The following is a 20,397-nucleotide window of genomic DNA, read 5'->3' on the forward strand; positions in this document are numbered from 1 at the left end:
CAGCTACGATCGCTGCAAGTCTCCTCGCACGCAGATGGCTCTAATGCTGCATATGCAATCGCAGTGGCTAATTTATGTACGCTTATGAAAAGGCATTTATATGGATAGGCATGCCAATGTTCTTCCGACCACTACCCCGTCACTACCCACCGCCATAATTGCAGTGTGATTGCAGCGCATGAGAATTGTGGCTTATACGCATGGGCAATGGCAAACAATTACTCATTCTGTGTCCGTATAGCATCATATAGTTTATATTAAACTGCCATCCTGTCTGCTACTGCAGTGCCACTAGTTTCCTATATGTGCTATATTATTTTTTTAAACTGCCTTGTGTCTGTGCTCACTGCAGACTTTGACCAATATAGGTGAAAATTATATTATGAGCTGTGAGGTTACTGTATTACATGATCACCCTGTATGTTATGTAATTAAGATACCGGAATCGGTATGTAATGCCGGCGGCTGATTAGCCTCCAGATGAAATACCGATGCCAGAAGCCCAAATGCTCTACTTCCATACTGGGGCTGGTAAGTACCCTAACCCTCCCCTGTCCCCCCCCTAACCTGAACTCTCCCTTATTGGTGCCTAAACCTAAAATCCCCCTGGGGATGCCCAACTCTAACCTCCCGCTGGTGGTGCCTAACCCTAGCCCCCCCTTCCCGCACCCTAAGCTTAACCCTCCTGGGGAATGCCTATCCATAACCTTGCCCTGGTGGTGCCTAATCCCTAACCCCACCCTTTCCCTAGACTAACCCCTATCCTCTCGGGGGATGCCTAACCCTAATCTCCCCCGAGGTTCCCTAAACCTAACCCTCCCCTCTGCGGCTAACACCTAACATACACCACTTACCTTCATTTGATATGGCAGCTGTTGGGATCTCAGCGTTGGGCTAAAGATAGGCATTCCGGACGCCAGTAAGTTAACTACATCTTAAGATACCATTGTATCCTTGCAATTGTCCGTACCTGTGGGAGCTATGAATCTATAAAGGTGTCAGAGCACCATGGCACCTATACACATATATCCTTGTCAGCGGCCAAAGTGCACAGGTAAACCCAGCCTATGTAACAGGCCATCAGGCGATGCGTGACAATTTGTAAAACACAAAATCAATTGTTAGTGTATGAAGTTGGTTTCATTACATAAAAAAGCAGCAGTACAATTATGCCACATAGTGGGATCCACAATAGCAGCTGCAGATATATGAAGTGTTTGATAATATAGTCAATGTTCCCAATTTATATAATAATGGACACTTCATACATAATTTTTAAGAGATAATGGGGCCCATTTATCAATGAGTTTTATCATAGGCAACGAGTGGTAAAACTGGCTGCATATGGTAAATGTTGCTCCAGCCAATCAGCTCCCAACTATCATTTATCAAACAGGTGACAGTAGGGAGCTGATTGGCTGGAGCACCATTATCATAAGTAACGAGTTTTAAAACTTGTTGCATATGATAAAACTCATTGATAAATGGGCACCAGTTATACGTAAACACAATTATTTTAATAGAAACATTGCCTATAAATTCCATGGGACCGCGATGGGAACATCTGTAGTTTCATTTATATTTTCATCATCCATTTGTGTTCAAAACATGATAAAGTTCCACAAATTCAGAACCTGAAATATAATCTTAGAATTTAATGTTCATGTATATTAGATATTCCTTCATAAGTCACCAACAAAATTTAATATAGGCTCCAAGGATAAAGAAGTTTCTAGCAGAGAATAGCGAGGACTAAAGTAAGGACATACTGTAGATTGCAGCACTCACCAGTAAAAGAATCAGAAGAACCATTTAGAGAGCAATAAATAAGTCTACAAATGTTCTGTTTCGTTTAATATTTACACAATGTTAATAAAACTATAAAGCAGTCAATTCAAACAAAATGATCTGATTAGTAGGAGACTCTAACAAAAAAATTTCATTCGTTTTCTTCAATGGCCACTTTGTGACCTGAAAAGTTCAGTTTGTCCTATCAGTCCACATTGCTTTGGGAAGTCCACCAAAAGTCCTATTACTCTTCCAGTAATGTTGGCGTAGAGTAAACACCTCATTCATCTTCATTATAGTGGAATCAAAGTTCTGTCCTAAGAGCTTTTCCATTCTCTGTTACTGTGACAGACGGACATGCATCCCCAAGACTTCTCATTCATGTATGTTTCCAAGTGTAGGATACCGGGAATGGCAGATCCGCCTGATATAAGATCAGTTTAAAGGGTTCATATTCTACAAATGGAGCTTAGTTGTCCAGCCTCACTCATGTGACCCAGAGGCATCTTCTCGTGACAGTTCATCTTCATCATCTGTCACATCAAACACCCCAACAAGGTGATTAGAGACTTCCAAGGCAAGTGAGGAGTCTACAGATGGAGTAAGAAGACACAACAAACTCAGGACAGTGTATACAGAGAGGTCATAAGAAGGACAATAGACAATAAGAGGATGAGTTATATGGAGTATATGGGAGGCGTTATGACTAGAGATTATAGGGAGCAATAGGATGTGATATGTGTAGGAGCTACAGTATATGTAGTAATATGAGAGGTTACAGGGACGAGTACTATGGAGTAATGGGAGGAGAGTTATTAGTAGAGGTTATAGAGCAAAACAGGATGGGATATGTGGAGGAGCTATATGTAGTAATATGGGAGATTAGAGGAAGGAGTTATATGTAGTAATATAGGAGGTTAAGCAGAGGAGCTACTGTATATTATGTAGTAATATGGGAGGTTAGAGGGAGGAGCTTTATATGTAGAAATATGGGATGTTAGAGGGAGGAGTTATCAGTAGAGATTATAGGGAGGAATAGGATGGGAGATGTGGAGGAGCTATATGTAGTAATAAGGGAGGTTAGAGGGAGGAGTTATATGGAGTAATGGGAGGAGTTATCAGTAGAGGTTATAGGGAGGAATAAGATGGGATCTGTAGAAGATCTATATGTAGTAAAATAGTAGGTTAGAGGGAGGAGTTATATGGAGTAATGGGAGGAGTTATATGGAGTAATGGGAGGAGTTATCAGTAGAGGATATAGGGAGGAATAGGATGGGATATGGGGAGGAGCTATATGGTTTAATGGGAGGAGTTATTAGTAGAAATTATAGGGAGGAATAGGATGGGTTTTGTGGAGGAGCTATATGTAGTAATATAGGAGGTTAGAGGGAGGAGCTATATGTAGTAATATAGGAGGTTAGAGGGAGGAGTTATATGTAGTAATATAGGAGGTTAGAGGGAGGAGTTATATGTAGTAATATAGGAGGTTAGAGGGAGGAGTTATATGTAGTAATATAGGAGGTTAGAGGGAGGAGTTATATGTAGTAATATAGGAGGTTAGAGGGAGGAGTTATATGGAGTAATGGGAGGAGTTATAAGTAGAGGTTATAGGGAGGAATAGGATTGGGAGATGTGGAGGCGCTATATGTAGTAATAAGGGAGGTTAGAGGGAGGAGTTAAAGGGAGTAATGGGAGGAGTTATCAGTAGAGGTTATAGGGAGGAATAGGATGGGATATATGTAGGAGCTATATGTAGTGATAGAGGAGGTTAGAGGGAGGAGTTATATGGAGTAATGGGAGGAGTTATCAGTAGAGGTTATAGGGAGGAATAGGATGGGATATATGTAGGAGCTATATGTAGTAATATAGGAGGTTAGAGGGAGGAGTTATAGGGAGTAATGGGAGGAGTTATTAGTAGAGGTTATAGGGAGGAATAGGATGGGATATATGTAGGAGCTATATGTAGTAATATAGGAGGTTAGAGGGAGGAGTTATATGGAGTAATGGGAGGAGTTATCAGTAGAGGTTATAGGGAGGAATAGGATGGGATATATGTAGGAGCTATATGTAGTAATATAGGAGGTTAGAGGGAGGAGTTATAGGGAGTAATGGGAGGAGTTATTGGTAGAGATTATAGGGAGGAATAGGATGGGATATGACAAGAGCTGTATGTAGTAATATAGGAGGTTAGAGGGAGGAGTTATAGGGAGTAATGGGAGGAGTTATCAGTAGAGGTTATAGGGAGGAATAGGATGGGATATATGTAGGAGCTATATGTAGTGATAGAGGAGGTTAGAGGGAGGAGTTATATGGAGTAATGGGAGGAGTTATCAGTAGAGGTTATAGGGAGGAATAGGATGGGATATATGTAGTATTATAGGAGGTTAGAGGGAGGAGTTATATGGAGTAATGGGAGGAGTTATCAGTAGAGGTTATAGGGAGGAATAGGATGGGATATATGTAGGAGCTATGGCCCTCATTCAGAGCCGTACGCTCTGAGCAGAGCGCACGCTCTGAATGAGGGCCGGGCTCCATTTTCATGGAGCATCCTCCTGGACGCTCGTATAGCTGTGGGTCACCACCCACAGGCTATACGAGCGTGCATTGTGATGGTCGCGATGGTCGAAACCATCGCGACCATCGAATTTGCGAGCCGGAGCCTGCGGTTGAGGTTTTCAACCGCAAGCTCCGGAGTGATTTTGGCTCTATCAGAGCCAAAATCACTCCCACTGACATCACTAGTGATGTCAGTGGGCCGGCTTTTGATGGGAGGCGTTCCCGTGGGAACGCCCCCGTCAGGGAGGCACGCCCCTGGCACGCCCACCAAAGGGGGCGTGCTGTCAATCAACATTGACAGCACGCCCCCTCTGATCGGACACAATGAGCGAAGGACTTTCCTTCGCTCATCGCGTCTGGCGCATGCGCACGGCGGAGCTCCCTCCGTCGTGCGCATGCTCAGTCCATAACATCGACCCACTTGCGAGCGGACAGCCGCTCGCGAGTGGGTCTGAATCAGGCCCTATATGTAGTAATATGGGAGGATAGAGGGAGGAGTTATATGGAGTAATGGGAGGAGTTATCAGTAGAGGTTATAGGGAGGAATAGGATGGGATATATGTAGGAGGTATATGTAGTAATATGGGAGGTTAGAGGAAGGAGTTATAGGGAGTAATGGGAGGAGTTATCAGTAGAGGTTATAGGGAGGAAAAGGATGGGATATGTGGAGGAGCTATATGTAGTAATATAGGAGGTTAGAGGGAGGAGCTATATGTAGTAATATAGGAGGTTAGAGGGAGGAGATATATGGTGTAATGGGAGGAGTTATATGTAGTAATATAGGAGGTTAGAGGGAGGAGTTATATGGAGTAATGGGAGGAGTTATAGACCCCATAGACTCTGTAGTGAGGGCCGGACTGGTCTGCTGTGGGCCGAGTGACATGTGGCCCCATTACATAGATGTGTATATTAGATACAATGTATCACTGCTCCCAGATACACAGGAAGCCCCAACACATAGGTGCCCATTTATCATTAAATATTTGCAGTTTATTCCCTGAAAATACTAAATATTTAGTATCCCCCGAATGTATGACAGAGGGACGGCAGCAGATATCTCCGATACCTGATGTGATCCCTCCATTCCCGCAGGCAGTGGCCTCCCCTATAGGTTGCTATCAGGGATGCGATGCTGCCAAATTTACCAATATCCCAATATTGGCCCTGCCCCTAGCGCCATATGAAGATGACACTAGCCTGTTCTAGCCTATGGGCTACACATCGCAACACTTACCGGGAGAGAGCTCCATAGATACCTTCCCCCAGCATGCGCAGTAGCCCCGACAGCACTCTGGGCACATTGCAGGGACGGGCGGAGCCCCTGTCCTTACGTGTGATGGATATTACTTTCCGGCACTATGATCTTACAAAGCGATCATGGACAGTGATAGCATGGCCACATCACATTGCAGGGACGGGGGTGGATATTACTTTCCTGCGATCATGGACGGTCATAGCATGGCCTCATCACATTGCAGGGAAGGGGGTGGATATTACTTTCCAGCGGTCATGGACGGTAATAGCATGGCCTCATCACATTGCAGGGATGGGGGTGGATATTACTTTCCTGCGGTCATGGACGGTCATAGCATGGCCTCATCACATTGCAGGGAAGGGGGTGGATATAACTTTCCAGCGGTCATGGGCGTTAATAGCATGGCCACATCACATTGCAGGGAAGGGGGAGGATATTACTTTCCTGCGATCATGGACGGTAATAGCATGGCCACATCACATTGCAGGGACGGGGGTGGATATTACTTTCCTGCGATCATGGGCGGTAATAGCATGGCCACATCACATTGCAGGGACGGGGGTGGATATTACTTTCCTGCGATCATGGACGGTAATAGCATGGCCTCATCACATTGCAGGGACGGGGGTGGATATTACTTTCCTGCGATCATGGGCGGTAATAGCATGGCCACATCACATTGCAGGGACGGGGATGGATATTACTTTCCTGCGATCATGGGCGGTAATAGCATGGCCACATCACATTGCAGGGACGGGGATGGATATTACTTTCCTGCGATCATGGGCGGTAATAGCATGGCCACATCACATTGCAGGGACGGGGATGGATATTACTTTCCTGCGATCATGGGCGGTAATAGCATGGCCACATCACATTGCAGGGACGGGGGTGGATATTACATTCCTGCGATCATGGACGGTAATAGCATGGCCACATCACATTGCAGGGACGGGGATGGATATTACTTTCCTGCGATCATGGACGGTAATAGCATGGCCACATCACATTGCAGGGAAGGGGGAGGATATTACTTTCCTGCGATCATGGACGGTAATAGCATGGCCACATCACATTGCAGGGACGGGGGGGATAATACTTTCCTGCGATCATGGACGTTAATAGCATGGCCTCATTACATTGCAGGGACGGGGGTGGATATTACTTTCCTGCGATCTTGAACGGTAATAGCATGCCCACATCACATTGCAGGGACGGGGTGGATATTACTTTCCTGCGATCATGGGCGGTAATAGCATGGCCACATCACATTGCAGGGACGGGGATGGATATTACTTTCCTGCGATCATGGGCGGTAATAGCATGGCCACATCACATTGCAGGGACGGGGATGGATATTACTTTCCTGCGATCATGGGCGGTAATAGCATGGCCACATCACATTGCAGGGACGGGGATGGATATTACTTTCCTGCGATCATGGGCGGTAATAGCATGGCCACATCACATTGCAGGGACGGGGATGGATATTACTTTCCTGCGATCATGGGCGGTAATAGCATGGCCACATCACATTGCAGGGACGGGCGTGGATATTACATTCCTGCGATCATGGACGGTAATAGCATGGCCACATCACATTGCAGGGACGGGGATGGATATTACTTTCCTGCGATCATGGACGGTAATAGCATGGCCACATCACATTGCAGGGAAGGGGGAGGATATTACTTTCCTGCGATCATGGACGGTAATAGCATGGCCACATCACATTGCAGGGATGGGGGGGATAATACTTTCCTGCGATCATGGACGTTAATAGCATGGCCTCATTACATTGCAGGGACGGGGGTGGATATTACTTTCCTGCGATCTTGAACGGTAATAGCATGCCCACATCACATTGCAGGGACGGGGGTGGATATTACCTGTGATCATGGACGGTAATAGCATGTCCACATCACACTGCAGGGACGGGGGTGGATATTACCTGCGATCATGGACAGTAATAGCATGGCCTCATCACATTGCAGGAACGGGGGTGGATATTACTTTCCTGCGATCATGGACGGTAATAGCATGCCCACATCACATTGCAGGGACGGGGGTGGATATTACTTTCAGGCGGTCATGAACGGTAATAGCATGGCCTCATCACATTGCAGGAACGGGGGTGGATATTACTTTCAGGCGGTCATGGACGGTAATATCATGCCCACATCACATTGCAGGGACGGGGGTGGATATTACTTTCCTGCGATCATGGACGGTAATAGCATGCTCACATCACATTGCAGGGACGGGGGTGGATATTACTTTCCTGCGATCATGGACGGTAAAAGCATGGCCTCATCACATTGCAGGAACGGGGGTGGATATTACTTTCCTGCGATCATGGACGGTAATAGCATGCCCACATCACATTGCAGGGACGGGGGTGGATATTACTTTCAGGCGGTCATGGACGGTAATAGCATGGCCTCATCACATTGCAGGAACGGGGGTGGATATTACTTTCAGGCGGTCATGGACGGTAATATCATGCCCACATCACATTGCAGGGACGGGGGTGGATATTACTTTCCTGCGATCATGGACGGTAATAGCATGCTCACATCACATTGCAGGGACGGGGGTGGATATTACTTAACTGCGGTCATGGACGGTAATAGCATGTCCACATCAAATTGCAGGGACCGGGGTGGATATTACTTTCCTGCGATCATGGACGGTAATAGCATGCCCACATCACATTGCAGGGACGGGGGTGGATATTACTTTCCTGCCATCATCGACGGTAATAGCATGGCCTCATCACATTGCAGGGACGGGGGTGGATATTACTTTCCTGCGATCATGGACGGTAATAGCATGCCCACATCACACTGCAGGGATGGGGGTGGATATTACTTTCCTGCGATCATGGACGGTAATAGCATGCCCAGATCACATTGCAGGGACGGGGGTGGATATTACTTTCCTGCGATCATGGACGGTAATAGCATGGCCTCATCACATTGCAGGGACGGGGGTGGATATTACTTTCCTGCGATCATGGACGGTAATAGCATGGCCTCATCACATTGCAGGGACGGGGGTGGATATTACTTTCCTGCGATCATGGACGGTAATAGCATGGCCACATCACATTGCAGGGAAGGGGGTTGATATTACTTTCCTGCGGTCATGGACGGTAATAGCATGGCCTCATCACATTGCAGGGACGTGGGTGGATATTACTTTCCTGCGATCATGGACGGTAATAGCATGCCCACATCACATTGCAGGAACGGGGTGGATATTACTTTCCTGCGATCATGGACGGTAATAGCATGGCCACATCACACTGCAGGAACGGGGTGGATATTACTTTCCTGCGATCATGGACGGTAATAGCATGCCCACATCACATTGCAGGACCGGGGTGGATATTACTTTCCTGCGATCATGGAGGGTAATAGCATGCCCACATCACACTGCAGGAACGGGGTGGATAATTACTTTCCTGCGATCATGGACGGTAATAGCATGGCCACATCACACTGCAGGAACGGGTGGATATTACTTTCCTGCGTTCATGGACGGTAATAGCATGGCCACATCACATTGCAGGGAAGGGGGTGGATATTACTTTCCTGCGATCATGGACGGTAATAGCATGGCCACATCACATTGCAGGGACGGGTGTGGATATTACTTTCCTGCGATCATGGACGGTAATAGCATGGCCACATCACATTGCAGGGAAGGGGGTTGATATTACTTTCCTGCGGTCATGGACGGTAATAGCATGGCCTCATCACATTGCAGGGACGGGGGTGGATATTACTTTCCTGCGATCATGGACGGTAATAGCATGGCCACATCACATTGCAGGGACGGGGTTGGATATTACTTTCCTGCCATCATGGACGGTAAATGCATGCCCACATCACATTGCAGGGCGGGGGTGGATATTACTTTCCTGCGATCATGGATGGTAATAGCATGGCCACATCACATTGCAGGGACGGGGGTGGATATTACTTTCCTGCCATCATGGACGGTAATAGCATGGCCTCATCACATTGCAGGGACGGGGGTGGATATTACTTTCCTGCGATCATGGACGGTCATAGCATGGCCTCATCACATTGCAGGGAAGGGGGTGGATATTACTTTCCAGCGGTCATGGACGGTAATAGCATGGCCACATCACATTGCAGGGAAGGGGGTGGATATTACTTTCCTGCGGTCATGGACGGTAATAGCATGGCCACATCACATTGCAGGGACGGGGGTGGATATTACTATCCTGCGGTCATGGACGGTAATAGCATGGCCACATCACATTGCAGGGACGGGGGTGGATATTACTTTCCTGCGATCATGGGCGGTAATAGCATGGCCACATCACATTGCAGGGACGGGGGTGGATATTACTTTCCTGCGGTCATGGACGGTCATAGCATGGCCTCATCACATTGCAGGGAAGGGGGTGGATATTACTTTCCAGCGGTCATGGGCGGTAATAGCATGGCCACATCACATTGCAGGGAAGGGGGAGGATATTACTTTCCTGCGATCATGGACGGTAATAGCATGGCCACATCACATTGCAGGGACGGGGGTGGATATTACTTTCCTGCGGTCATGGACGGTCATAGCATGGCCTCATCACATTGCAGGGAAGGGGGTGGATATAACTTTCCAGCGGTCATGGGCGGTAATAGCATGGCCACATCACATTGCAGGGAAGGGGGAGGATATTACTTTCCTGCGATCATGGACGGTAATAGCATGGCCACATCACATTGCAGGGACGGGGGTGGATATTACTTTCCTGCGATCATGGACGGTAATAGCATGGCCTCATCACATTGCAGGGACGGGGGTGGATATTACTTTCCTGCGATCATGGGCGGTAATAGCATGGCCACATCACATTGCAGGGACGGGGATGGATATTACTTTCCTGCGATCATGGGCGGTAATAGCATGGCCACATCACATTGCAGGGACGGGGATGGATATTACTTTCCTGCGATCATGGGCGGTAATAGCATGGCCACATCACATTGCAGGGACGGGGATGGATATTACTTTCCTGCGATCATGGGCGGTAATAGCATGGCCACATCACATTGCAGGGACGGGGATGGATATTACTTTCCTGCGATCATGGACGGTAATAGCATGGCCACATCACATTGCAGGGAAGGGGGAGGATATTACTTTCCTGCGATCATGGACGGTAATAGCATGGCCACATCACATTGCAGGGACGGGGGGGATAATACTTTCCTGCGATCATGGACGTTAATAGCATGGCCTCATTACATTGCAGGGACGGGGGTGGATATTACTTTCCTGCGATCTTGAACGGTAATAGCATGCCCACATCACATTGCAGGGACGGGGGTGGATATTACCTGTGATCATGGACGGTAATAGCATGTCCACATCACACTGCAGGGACGGGGGTGGATATTACCTGCGATCATGGACAGTAATAGCATGGCCTCATCACATTGCAGGGAAGGGGGTGGATATTACTTTCCTGCGATCTTGGACGGTAATAGCATGGCCTCATCACATTGCAGGGACGGGGGTGGATATTACTTTCAGGCGGTCAAGGACGGTAATATCATGCCCACATCACATTGCAGGGACGGGGGTGGATATTACTTTCCTGCGATCATGGACGGTAATAGCATGGCCTCATCACATTGCAGGGACGGGGGTGGATATTACTTTCAGGCGGTCAAGGACGGTAATATCATGCCCACATCACATTGCAGGGACGGGGGTGGATATTACTTTCCTGCGATCATGGACGGTAATAGCATGGCCTCATCACATTGCAGGAACGGGGGTGGATATTACTTTCCTGCGATCATGGACGGTAATAGCATGCCCATATCACATTGCAGGGAAGGGGGTGGATATTACTTTCCTGCGGTCATGGACGGTAATAGCATGGCCTCATCACATTGCAGGAACGGGGGTGGATATTACTTTCAGGCGGTCATGGACGGTAATATCATGCCCACATCACATTGCAGGGACGGGGGTGGATATTACTTTCCTGCGATCATGGACGGTAATAGCATGCTCACATCACATTGCAGGGACGGGGGTGGATATTACTTTCAGGCGGTCATGGACGGTAATAGCATGGCCTCATCACATTGCAGGGACGGGGGTGGATATTACTTTCCTGCGATCATGGACGGTAATAGCATGGCCTCATCACATTGCAGGGACGGGGGTGGATATTACTTTCCTGCGATCATGGACGGTCATAGCATGGCCACATCACATTGCAGGGACGGGGGTGGATATTACTTTCCTGCGATCAAGGACGGTAACAGCATGCCCACATCACATTGCAGGGACGGGGGTGGATATTACTTTCCTGCGATCTTGGACGGTAATAGCATGGCCACATCACATTGCAGGGACGGGGGTGGATATTACTTTCCTGCGATCATGGACGGTAATAGCATGGCCACATCACATTGCAGGGACGGGGGTGGATATTACTTAACTGCGGTCATGGACGGTAATAGCATGTCCACATCAAATTGCAGGGACCGGGGTGGATATTACTTTCCTGCGATCATGGACGGTAATAGCATGGCCACATCACATTGCAGGGAAGGGGGTTGATATTACTTTCCTGCGGTCATGGACGGTAATAGCATGGCCTCATCACATTGCAGGAACGGGGTGGATATTACTTTCCTGCGATCATGGACGGTAATAGCATGGCCTCATCACATTGCAGGGACGGGGTGGATATTACTTTCCTGCGATCATGGACGGTAATAGCATGCCCACATCACACTGCAGGAACGGGTGGATATTACTTTCCTGCGTTCATGGACGGTAATAGCATGGCCACATCACATTGCAGGGAAGGGGGTGGATATTACTTTCCTGCGATCATGGACGGTAATAGCATGCCCACATCACATTGCAGGAACGGGGTGGATATTACTTTCCTGCGATCATGGACGGTAATAGCATGCCCACATCACACTGCAGGAACGGGTGGATATTACTTTCCTGCGTTCATGGACGGTAATAGCATGGCCACATCACATTGCAGGGAAGGGGGTGGATATTACTTTCCTGCGATCATGGACGGTAATAGCATGGCCACATCACATTGCAGGAACGGGGGTGGATATTACTTTCCTGCGGTCATGGACGGTAATAGCATGGCCTCATCACATTGCAGGGACGGGGGTGGATATTACTTTCCTGCGATCATGGACGGTAATAGCATGGCCACATCACATTGCAGGGACGGGGTTGGATATTACTTTCCTGCCATCATGGACGGTAAATGCATGCCCACATCACATTGCAGGGCGGGGGTGGATATTACTTTCCTGCGATCATGGATGGTAATAGCATGGCCACATCACACTGCAGGGACGGGGGTGGATATTACTTTCCTGCCATCATGGACGGTAATAGCATGGCCTCATCACATTGCAGGGACGGGGGTGGATATTACTTTCCTGCGATCATGGACGGTAATAGCTTGGCCACATCACATTGCAGGGAAGGGGGTGGATATTACTTTCCTGCGATCATGGACGGTAATAGCATGGCCACATCACATTGCAGGGACGGGGTTGGATATTACTTTCCTGCCATCATGGACGGTAAATGCATGCCCACATCACATTGCAGGGCGGGGGTGGATATTACTTTCCTGCGATCATGGATGGTAATAGCATGGCCACATCACATTGCAGGGACGGGGGTGGATATTACTTTCCTGCCATCATGGACGGTAATAGCATGGCCTCATCACATTGCAGGGACGGGGGTGGATATTACTTTCCTGCGATCATGGACGGTCATAGCATGGCCTCATCACATTGCAGGGAAGGGGGTGGATATTACTTTCCAGCGGTCATGGACGGTAATAGCATGGCCTCATCACATTGCAGGGACGGGGGTGGATATTACTTTCCTGCGGTCATGGACGGTAATAGCATGGCCACATCACATTGCAGGGAAGGGGGAGGATATTACTTTCCTGCGATCATGGACGGTAATAGCATGGCCACATCACATTGCAGGGACGGGGGTGGATATTACTTTCCTGCGATCATGGACGGTAATAGCATGGCCTCATCACATTGCAGGGACGGGGGTGGATATTACTTTCCTGCGATCATGGGCGGTAATAGCATGGCCACATCACATTGCAGGGACGGGGATGGATATTACTTTCCTGCGATCATGGGCGGTAATAGCATGGCCACATCACATTGCAGGGACGGGGATGGATATTACTTTCCTGCGATCATGGGCGGTAATAGCATGGCCACATCACATTGCAGGGACGGGGATGGATATTACTTTCCTGCGATCATGGGCGGTAATAGCATGGCCACATCACATTGCAGGGACGGGGGTGGATATTACATTCCTGCGATCATGGACGGTAATAGCATGGCCACATCACATTGCAGGGACGGGGATGGATATTACTTTCCTGCGATCATGGACGGTAATAGCATGGCCACATCACATTGCAGGGAAGGGGGAGGATATTACTTTCCTGCGATCATGGACGGTAATAGCATGGCCACATCACATTGCAGGGACGGGGGGGATAATACTTTCCTGCGATCATGGACGTTAATAGCATGGCCTCATTACATTGCAGGGACGGGGGTGGATATTACTTTCCTGCGATCTTGAACGGTAATAGCATGCCCACATCACATTGCAGGGACGGGGGTGGATATTACCTGCGATCATGGACAGTAATAGCATGGCTTCATCACATTGCAGGGAAGGGGGTGGATATTACTTTCCTGCGATCTTGGACGGTAATAGCATGCCCACATCACATTGCAGGGACGGGGGTGGATATTACTTTCCTGCGATCATGGACGGTAATAGCATGCTCACATCACATTGCAGGGACGGGGGTGGATATTACTTTCAGGCGGTCATGGACGGTAATAGCATGGCCTCATCACATTGCAGGGACGGGGGTGGATATTACTTTCCTGCGATCATGGACGGTCATAGCATGGCCACATCACATTGCAGGGACGGGGGTGGATATTACTTTCCTGCGATCAAGGACGGTAACAGCATGCCCACATCACATTGCAGGGACGGGGGTGGATATTACTTTCCTGCGATCTTGGACGGTAATAGCATGGCCACATCACATTGCAGGGACGGGGGTGGATATTACTTTCCTGCGATCATGGACGGTAATAGCATGGCCACATCACATTGCAGGGACGGGGGTGGATATTACTTAACTGCGGTCATGGACGGTAATAGCATGGCCACATCACATTGCAGGGACGGGGGTGGATATTACTTTCCTGCCATCATCGACGGTAATAGCATGGCCTCATCACATTGCAGGGACGGGGGTGGATATTACTTTCCTGCGATCATGGACGGTAATAGCATGCCCACATCACACTGCAGGGATGGGGGTGGATATTACTTTCCTGCGATCATGGACGGTAATAGCATGGCCTCATCACATTGCAGGGACGGGGGAGGATATTACTTTCCTGCGATCATGGACGGTAATAGCATGGCCTCATCACATTGCAGGGACGGGGGTGGATATTACTTTCCTGCGATCTTGGACGGTAATAGCATGGCCACATCACATTGCAGGGAAGGGGGTTGATATTACTTTCCTGCGGTCATGGACGGTAATAGCATGGCCTCATCACATTGCAGGGACGTGGGTGGATATTACTTTCCTGCGATCATGGACGGTAATAGCATGCCCACATCACATTGCAGGAACGGGGTGGATATTACTTTCCTGCGATCATGGACTGTAATAGCATGGCCACATCACATTGCAGGGACGGGGGTGGATATTACTTTCCTGCGATCATGGATGGTAATAGCATGGCCACATCACATTGCAGGGACGGGGGTGGATATTACTTTCCTGCGATCATGGACGGTAATAGCATGTCCACATCACATTGCAGGGACGGGGTGGATATTACTTTCCTGCGATCATGGACGGTAATAGTATGGCCACATCACATTGCAGGGACGGGGTTGGATATTACTTTCCTGCGATCATGGACGGTAATAGCATGGCCACATCACACTGCAGGGACGGGGGTGGATATTACTTTCCTGCGATCATGGACGGTAATAGCATGCCCACATCACATTGTAGGGACGGGGGTGGATATTACTTTCCTGCGATCATGGACGGTAATAGCATGGCCACATCACACTGCAGGGACGGGGGTGGATATTACTTTCCTGCGATCATGGACGGTAATAGCATGGCCACATCACACTGCAGGGACGGGGGTGGATATTACTTTCCTGCGATCATGGACGGTAATAGCATGCCCACATCACATTGCAGGGACGGGGGTGGATATTACTTTCCTGCGATCATGGACGGTAATAGCATGGCCACATCACACTGCAGGGACGTGGGTGGATATTACTTTCCTGCGATCATGGACGGTAATAGCATGGCCACATCACATTGCAGGGAAGGGGGTGGATATTACTTTCCTGCGATCATGGATGGTAATAGCATGGCCACATCACATTGCAGGGACGGGGGTGGATATTACTTTCCTGCGATCCTGGACGGTAATAGCATGGCCAGATCACATTTCAGGGAGGGGGTGGATATTACTTTCCTGCGATCATGGACGGTAATAGCATGGCCACATCACACTGCAGGGACGGGGGTGGACATTACTTTCCTGCGATCATGGACGGTAATAGCATGCCCACATCACATTGCAGGGACGGGGGTGGATATTACTTTCCTGCGATCATGGACGATAATAGCATGCCCACATCACATTGCAGGGAAGGGGGTTGATATTACTTTCCTGCGGTCATGGACGGTAATAGCATGGCCTCATCACATTGCAGGGACGGGGGTGGATATTACTTTCCTGCGGTCATGGACGGTAATAGCATGGCCTCATCACATTGCAGGGACGGGGGTGGATATTACTTTCCTGCGATCATGGACGGTAATAGCATGGCCACATCACATTGCACATTGCAGGGACGGGGTTGGATATTACTTTCCTGCCATCATGGACGGTAAATGCATGCCCACATCACATTGCAGGGCGGGGGTGGATATTACTTTCCTGCGATCATGGATGGTAATAGCATGGCCACATCACACTGCAGGGACGGGGGTGGATATTACTTTCCTGCCATCATGGACGGTAATAGCATGGCCTCATCACATTGCAGGGACGGGGGTGGATATTACTTTCCTGCGATCATGGACGGTAATAGCTTGGCCACATCACATTGCAGGGAAGGGGGTGGATATTACTTTCCTGCGATCATGGACGGTAATAGCATGGCCACATCACATTGCAGGGACGGGGGTGGATATTACTTTCCTGCGATCATGGACGGTAATAGCATGGCCACATCATATTGCAGGGACGGGTGTGGATATTACTTTCCTTCGGTCATGGACGGTAATAGCATGGCCTCATCACATTGCAGGGACGGGGGTGGATATTACTTTCCTGCGATCAGGGACGGTAATAGCATGGCCACATCACATTGCAGGGACGGGGGTGGATATTACTTTCCTGCGATCATGGACGGTAATAGCATGGCCACATCACATTGCAGGGACGGGGGTGGATATTACTTTCCGGCGTTCATGGGCGGTAATAGCATGTCCACATCACATTGCAGGGATGGGGGTGGATATTACTTTCCTGCGATCATGGATGGCAATAGCATGGCCTCATCACATTGCAGGGACGGGGTTGGATATTACTTTCCTGCGATCATGGACGGTAATAGCATGTCCACATCACATTGCAGGGACGGTGAGTGGATATTACTTTCCTGCGATCATGGACGGTAATAGCATGTCCACGTCACATTGAAGGGACGGTGGGTGGATATTACTTTCCTGCGATCATGGACGGTAATAGCATGGCCACATCACACTGCAGGGACGGGGGTGGATATTACTTTCCTGCGATCATGGACGGTAATAGCATGCCCACATCACATTGCAGGGACGGGGGTGGATATTACTTTCCTGCGATCATGGACGGTAATAGCATGGCCACATCACACTGCAGGGACGGGGGTGGATATTACTTTCCTGCGATCATGGATGGTAATAGCATGGCCACATCACATTGCAGGGAAGGGGGTGGATATTACTTTCCTGCGATCATGGATGGTAATAGCATGGCCACATCACATTGCAGGGACGGGGGTGGATATTACTTTCCTGCGATCATGGACGGTAATAGCATGTCCACATCACATTGCAGGGACGGGGTGGATATTACTTTCCTGCGATCATGGACGGTAATAGTATGGCCACATCACATTGCAGGGACGGGGTTGGATATTACTTTCCTGCGATCATGGACGGTAATAGCATGGCCACATCACACTGCAGGGACGGGGGTGGATATTACTTTCCTGCGATCATGGACGGTAATAGCATGCCCACATCACATTGCAGGGACGGGGGTGGATATTACTTTCCTGCGATCATGGACGGTAATAGCATGGCCACATCACACTGCAGGGACGGGGGTGGATATTACTTTCCTGCGATCATGGACGGTAATAGCATGGCCACATCACACTGCAGGGACGGGGGTGGATATTACTTTCCTGCGATCATGGACGGTAATAGCATGCCCACATCACATTGCAGGGACGGGGGTGGATATTACTTTCCTGCGATCATGGACGGTAATAGCATGGCCACATCACACTGCAGGGACGGGGGTGGATATTACTTTCCTGCGATCATGGACGGTAATAGCATGGCCACATCACATTGCAGGGAAGGGGGTGGATATTACTTTCCTGCGATCATGGATGGTAATAGCATGGCCACATCACATTGCAGGGACGGGGGTGGATATTACTTTCCTGCGATCCTGGACGGTAATAGCATGGCCACATCACATTTCAGGGAGGGGGTGGATATTACTTTCCTGCGATCATGGACGGTAATAGCATGGCCACATCACATTGCAGGGACGGGGGTGGATATTACTTTCCTGCGATCCTGGACGGTAATAGCATGGCCACATCACATTTCAGGGAGGGGGTGGATATTACTTTCCTGCGATCATGGACGGTAATAGCATGGCCACATCACACTGCAGTGACGGGGGTGGACATTACTTTCCTGCGATCATGGACGGTAATAGCATGCCCACATCACATTGCAGGGACGGGGGTGGATATTACTTTCCTGCGATCATGGACGATAATAGCATGGCCTCATCACATTGCAGGGACGGGGGTGGATATTACTTTCGTGCGATCATGGACTGTAATAGCATGGCCTCATCACATTGCAGGGACGGGGGTGGATATTACTTTCCTGCGGTCATGGACGGTAATAGCATGCCCACATCACATTGCAGGGAAGGGGGTGGATATTACTTTCCTGCGGTCATGGACGGTAATAGCATGGCCTCATCACATTGCATGGACGGGGGTGGATATTACTTTCGTGCGATCATGGACTGTAATAGCATGGCCTCATCACTTTGCAGGGACGGGGGTGGATATTACTTTCCTGCGATCATGGACGGTAATAGCATGGCCACATCACATTGCAGGGACGGGGGTGGATATTACTTTCCTTCGATCATGGATGGTAATAGCATGGCCACTTCACATTGCAGGGAAGGCGGTGGATATTACTTTCCTTCGATCATGGATGGTAATAGCATGTCCACATCACATTGCAGGGACGGGGGTGGATATTACTTTCCTGCGATCATGGACGGTAATAGCATGTCCACATCACATTGCAGGGACGGGGTGGATATTACTTTCCTGCGATCATGGACGGTAATAATATGGCCACATCACATTGCAGGGACGGGGGAGGATATTACTTTCCTGCGATCATGGTCAGTAATAGCATGGCCACATCACACTGCAGGGACGGGGGTGGATATTACTTTCCTGCGATCATGGACGGTAATAGCATGCCCACATCACATTGCAGGGATGGGGGTGGATATTACTTTCCTGCGATCATGGACGGTAATAGCATGGCCACATCACACTGCAGGGACGGGGGTGGATATTACTTTCCTGCGATCATGGACGATAATAGCATGGCCACATCACACTGCAGGGACGGGGGTGGATATTACTTTCCTGCGATCATGGACGGTAATAGCATGCCCACATCACATTGCAGGGACGGGGGTGGATATTTCTTTCCTGCGATCATGGATGGTAATAGCATGGCCACATCACATTGCAGGGACGGGGGTGGATATTACTTTCCTGCGATCGTGGACGGTAATAGCATGGCCACATCACATTGCAGGGACGGGGGTGGATATTACTTTCCTGCGATCATGGACGGTAATAGCATGGCCACATCACACTGCAGGGACGGGGGTGGATATTACTTTCCTGCGATCATCGACGGTAATAGCATGGCCTCATCACATTGCAGGGCGGGGGTGGATATTACTTACCTGCGGTCTTGGACTTTAATAGCATGGCCTCATCACATTGCAGGGACGGGGGTGGATATTACTTTCCTGCCGTCATGGACGGTAATAGCATGGCCACATCACATTGCAGGGACGGGGGTGTATATTACTTTCCTGCGATCATGGATGGTAATAGCATGGCCACATCACATTGCAGGGACGGGGGTGGATATTACTTTCCTGCCGTCATGGACGGTAATAGCATGGCCACATCACATTGCAGGGACGGGGGTGTATATTACTTTCCTGCGATCATGGACGGTAATAGCATGCCCACATCACATTGCAGGGACGGGGGTGGATATTACTTTCCTGCGA

General features: G+C 49.0%; 1 protein-coding gene across 2 annotated transcripts in view; it reads right to left on the reverse strand.

The window, feature by feature from the left end:
- Positions 1–1,674: 1,674 nt before the first annotated feature.
- LOC148474937 (kazal-type serine protease inhibitor domain-containing protein 1-like) overlaps positions 1,675–20,397 on the reverse strand; it is a 67,048-nt gene continuing 48,325 nt past the window's right edge. The window contains exon 4 of one of the 2 annotated variants that reach the window (XM_088457969.1): positions 1,675–2,378. In XM_088457969.1, coding sequence (XP_088314095.1) covers positions 2,272–2,378 — 107 coding nt within the window. In that variant the 3' untranslated portion in view covers positions 1,675–2,271. The remainder of the gene's footprint in view (positions 2,379–20,397) is intronic. The other variant, XR_015872812.1, reaches the window with a different exon arrangement.

The sequence above is a fragment of the Taudactylus pleione genome, unplaced genomic scaffold (genome assembly GCF_031769625.1).
Source record: "Taudactylus pleione unplaced genomic scaffold, aTauple2 ptg000798l, whole genome shotgun sequence".
In the NCBI taxonomy this organism is placed as follows: Eukaryota; Metazoa; Chordata; class Amphibia; order Anura; family Myobatrachidae; genus Taudactylus; species Taudactylus pleione.